Genomic DNA, 4,732 nt, shown 5'->3' with positions numbered 1-4,732 from the left:
TGGTGGGTGGTCTTCACGTTTCCCTCTCACCAGATATCCAAACCGACATCATGACCAGCAGCTTTACAGCTGTGGCTCCAGCAAACATCAGCTGATACTAGAAATTAATATTAAATAAATTCTAACAACAGCCGATCAAGCTTAAACGTGCTGCTGTTGTTTAGCGCGACATCTGCTGGTTTCGTCTTTCTGGCGCAAAGTGGGCGATAAACAAACAAGAGAGAAAAGCCGATCAGCTGATCATCGATCAGTTTCATGATTGAAGTAGCAACAGGAGAGGGAGGATGAGAGAAGAGGCAGCTGTGCAGCGTAAAGACAGAATAAATCCAGCTTTGTGTCTTTTTCCATTCTAGCTGAAGTTCGGGACAAACTGCGTCTCTTCTCAGCTCAACACGAAACGTGTAATATTTTCTCTGATTGAGGGACCATTCCATTTTTTTAAGGAGCCGTTGGCAACTCTACTAACTAACCTTATGAATAAAATAAAGTTCACTATCAGTAACATCATAGCAACCGAACAGCTGTATAAAAACTCCAAGCTGGCTAGAACGCAGTATGAGTTATTGCAACTGACAGTAAAAAGTCAGCACAACGAAAATAAACTCCACCTAAACTTAGTTCATATCTGACCCAGATAGACTGCAGGTCATAACTTCTTACCTGAAGTTCAGTTCACCTGACACTCGGACTGGCGGCTGCCTCGGGGCTCTCCTCCTGCCTCCCCTTCCCTCATCCACCTGCTGCCTCTGTGGAAGCCCCGCCATAGCCACCACCAAACAACGGAGTTATTTCTACACATCGACCTGCATCTGGCCAATCCACCACCTCTCATTGTTCATGCCGTTACAAAAATAAATAAAAAATAAGTCAAATAAGCCCGATGGCCAGTCCAGCTATGTTAACCTGCAACCAAATCTGCAGCTCCATACAGCAATGTTACGACTTAGATTACATCTTATAACTCATAACTCTTATGTTAGCTCCCCTCTGTAGCATACTGTCTGAAATATTCCACGGCTGCAATAATTCTTTAAGTGTTATTTTTTCCTTGGTATTCTAATTTCGCCGAAGTTTACTAAACTCAACAAACTTAATATTACTTACCGGGACATTTATTCTGTCCTCATTTTCTTTCACCGAAAAATTGTTTCCTGCAGTGACGTCTTTCGTGCTTGGCTCTCCTACCTTTGCTAACGTGATGCGCATAGCGCAGAAGCCGATGCTGCATTCACTTACACTCGGATATCTGAGCGTCACCGTGAAAACATAATCGGACATTTGATATTTGATTGAATTTTATTGTTTTGCCTTTGGGGTGGCACCTGGGGTGGCCAGTCTGGTTGGGGGGGTGGCCTGTGCCCCCCCAGGCCACCCCGCTGGACACGCCATTGCCCAAGACGCATGCAAAATTAAAAAGGTGAGGATGGAAAAAATGCGAATCAGCTGTAAAACTATTCCTGTTTTGGGAATTGTCTCATTGTTGCCACCTCTAGTGCACCTGTTGTTAATGTAATTCTTGTTTTTTCTCAGCTGTCTGCTGTTTAACAAGATGCAAAAATAAAACCAAACTTAGAGTTGCTGTATTTATTATTAAGTTTTCTCAAAGTTCAATTTTGCTTTGGAGCTTTATTTTTTTTATTTAATGAACCAACAATAAAGAACTTTTTTGTCGGTGTTCAGTTGAGCTCACCACAAACATGTTGTTACTGTTACTAAAGGGATATTCTCTCTTCCTGCCATTTCTCAAACATCACATTTCTGATTCTATAAATGCAAAATCACAGGAAGTGCATTAATCAGTTTCCTACAGTTTTTCGGGAGCATGCATCTAAAATTTAAAATCTTATGCATGCAGCAAGAAACCCAGTTTTAGGTTAAAGCAGAAGTATTCTTGGGGTGTGGTATATTGTGCTATACAAAATCGCAGCGTTTCTTAAGAGCACTCTTTTCAACAAACAAAAGGGGAAGTGTAAGTATCCCATATTACCCGTAACTACAAACACTCAAACACAGACTTATTAGTGATGTGCGATACCACTTATTTCCTTTCCGATCCGATACCAAGTAAAATTCAGGGTGGTCTTGACGACACTGATCGGATACCGATACGTTGCACAAAAACTCAGACAACATCAGAGTACTTGTTCTTATTGTTTAGTCATGAATATTATCATATAGAAATAAAAAATCTGAAGTTGTGTGTTAATTGATGCTATTTGAACACGTATATCTTGTCATTTAACATTGCCTGGACATTCCAACAAAAATGTCCAACATTCACACTTTCCCTCATTCACAGTAGTGCTGCGCCACACTACAAATTTTAGTATCGATCTGATAACAAGTAAATACAGAGCCAGTATTGCTGAAGTTGATTAATGAGATGAATTCTCAATTTGCAAATTCTGAACACATTTTCATCATCACTATATAAGTGTGATTTTTTACTTTCCACAATAACTAGTTAACACAACAAAACACACCTTTGAGCTTTTCATGAGTTTTAAAACTGGGTTTTTGGAGACCTGGAATCTACATTTTTCTTTCTCTAACGCACACAAAAAGATTCTGACATTTTTCACAGTGCATGTTTGAGGTTTATTTTTTCCAAAGAAATAATTAACAGAGTTCAGCGGGCTACACGCTGAATTTCGATACCAATACTAGTGTTGTTATCGATGCTGTCGATACTTGAATCGATCCGTCCACCTCTAGTACTTGTAGTTAACTGCAAACTAGAATTAGGGAGGAACAATTATGAACAACTAAACTTCCTGAGCATTGTGTGCATCTAGTTACAGCTCAAATACCACTGCCCGTTAACATCAATTATGAAACCTTGTTTTGTAATTTTTACCAAGACCTTTACAAGACACCTTACAGCATGTTAGCAAACACACTTAAGCAATACAAAAGAACATGAAAAGAGACATTTGCTTCCCTAAACTTTAGTGCGGATTTCACCAGTGACCATGGTAGCCAGATTCTTCCTTCTGCTGTTTGTCCTCAGTGGTAAGCTTTCATGTCTTTCTGATAAAAAATAATCTAAAATCTGACAAACACTGTGCATATTTTTATTTGCTACCTATCCTACTACTAATTACATATTGTCCTGGATTGCTATAAACAAATGACGTCTTAGTTTGTGTTTCAGGAGCTGACGGTTCTCGGATTATTGGAGGCCGAGACGCTGCCCCCCACTCACTCCCCTACATGGCCTCAGTGCAACTTCAAGGTCGCCATTTGTGTGGAGGAGCACTAGTGAGAGAGGACTTTGTACTCACAGCAGCACATTGTGAGACACGTGGGTACGAATTCAGTGTTTGCTTTAATCGGCAGCATTTGCAGAACTGACAAAAAACCCCTCTATCAGTTTTTCTCAATATCATAATAGGTTTCTTCGTTATGGAAGAAAAATTATTAACTTTGGATTCTTGATAACATAATAAATGTTGCTGCAATTTGTAGAATACCCACAGTCGTGCTGGGAGTTGATTCCCTGACGGGTACTGAGCCAACAAAGCAGCAATTCCTTGTGGTCAAATCTTTTCCGCATCCAGACTATGATGGACACAAAAATGATATCATGCTCCTCAAGGTGAGAACAACAGCTGTCTGCTAACATGATCATGATCATTTCTAATTTGCACAGAAACATAACTTGTGATGTTAAGGTTATGCAAATACTAACACCGTTCAGCTTTTTAAAGTATTTTTCCTGTTGTTGATCTCCTTCTCAGCTGAACCGGAGGGCCCAAGTGTCTCAAGCAGTTCAGGTGATCTCTCTGAAACCTGGCACGCTGAATCAAATCAGCCAGTGCATCACAGCAGGCTGGGGCGATATAGGCGATAACAACACCTTACCAAAAACGCTTCAGGAAGTCAACGTCACCACTCTGCCACAAATGATATGCAAAAGGAGATGGGGACAAGTTCCCATCACACAGTCGATGGTTTGCGGTGTGGGCTCCCACAGCCTTCAAGGCTTCTGCTCAGTAAGAGATTAAAGTGTCTGAGTACTGGAAAAACCTGAAAAACCTGTATTTTAAACAAAGCGTAAGTGTACTTAAGTGTACTTTATCATTTCTCTTCAAGGGAGACTCAGGTGGACCGCTGGTGTGCGATGGAGATGCAGCAGGTGTTATCTCTTTCTCTGGGAGGCGATGTGGAGACCCCCAAACCCCCGATGTCTATACACGCATATCTTCTTTCCGGGCATGGATTCAAAGGGTGTTGAATGACAATTAGGCCAGTTAGACTAACTGATAATGTGTCGCAACGCTTGATTGGATTATGGTGCTGTAGCCTTGATTTTTGTAATTCTGCACTCATCACAGATATCCTTTTGCTTTAGGTGTGCCTTTCAGATGGGTTAGGAAAGGTTCATGCATGCTTTTCTCTTCTTCTTTGCTGTTGGTGCACTTCAATGTGTTTCAAATAAGAGCACAATCTAAAATAAAATACTTTTGCTCGAGAGTTATTGTACATTGTGGTTTTATTTATTTATTTTGAAAAAGCTGGATGGCGTACCGAACATTACACTAAATATTGAAACACTCAATTCATGCAAATCATTTTCCTCATCATGCAGTGATACTAGTATAATGATACCTCACGGAAGAGTTAAAATATTTAGCAAGAAGCACAGGCTCACTGAATATCTTTGTCATTCTCAGTCACAGGGAGGCAGCTGCATCCTGTTCCGGTTGTTTGTTTGTTTTTGTTTTTTTAG

The 4,732-nt window shown here is 40.4% G+C and overlaps 1 protein-coding gene across 2 annotated transcripts; it reads left to right on the top strand.

Moving 5' to 3' along the window:
* Nucleotides 1-2,140: 2,140 nt before the first annotated feature.
* Nucleotides 2,141-4,508, top strand: LOC147301395 (serine protease 57-like). 2 transcript variants are annotated; one of them, XM_086284628.1, is made up of 5 exons: nucleotides 2,141-3,012; nucleotides 3,143-3,308; nucleotides 3,469-3,598; nucleotides 3,741-3,995; nucleotides 4,096-4,508. In XM_086284628.1, exons 1-5 carry the CDS (start codon nucleotides 2,973-2,975, stop codon nucleotides 4,246-4,248), a joined length of 744 nt encoding a protein of 247 aa, XP_086140754.1. In that variant the 5' UTR covers nucleotides 2,141-2,972; the 3' UTR covers nucleotides 4,249-4,508. The 2 variants fall into 2 exon arrangements, with proteins under 2 accessions (XP_086140754.1, XP_086140755.1); XM_086284629.1 differs by having other exon boundaries at nucleotides 2,146-3,012; nucleotides 3,155-3,308.
* The last annotated feature ends 224 nt before the right edge of the window (nucleotides 4,509-4,732 follow it).

This window comes from Aulonocara sp. 'chitande type north' Nkhata Bay, linkage group LG23 (assembly GCF_057382095.1).
Source record: "Aulonocara sp. 'chitande type north' Nkhata Bay isolate Kocher_YH1m ecotype deep benthic linkage group LG23, A_spYH_male_GT1.1, whole genome shotgun sequence".
Taxonomy (NCBI): domain Eukaryota; kingdom Metazoa; phylum Chordata; class Actinopteri; order Cichliformes; family Cichlidae; genus Aulonocara; species Aulonocara sp. 'chitande type north' Nkhata Bay.
The sequence above is the reverse complement of the archived record's forward strand: the minus strand, read 5'-3'. Positions and strand labels throughout refer to the sequence as shown.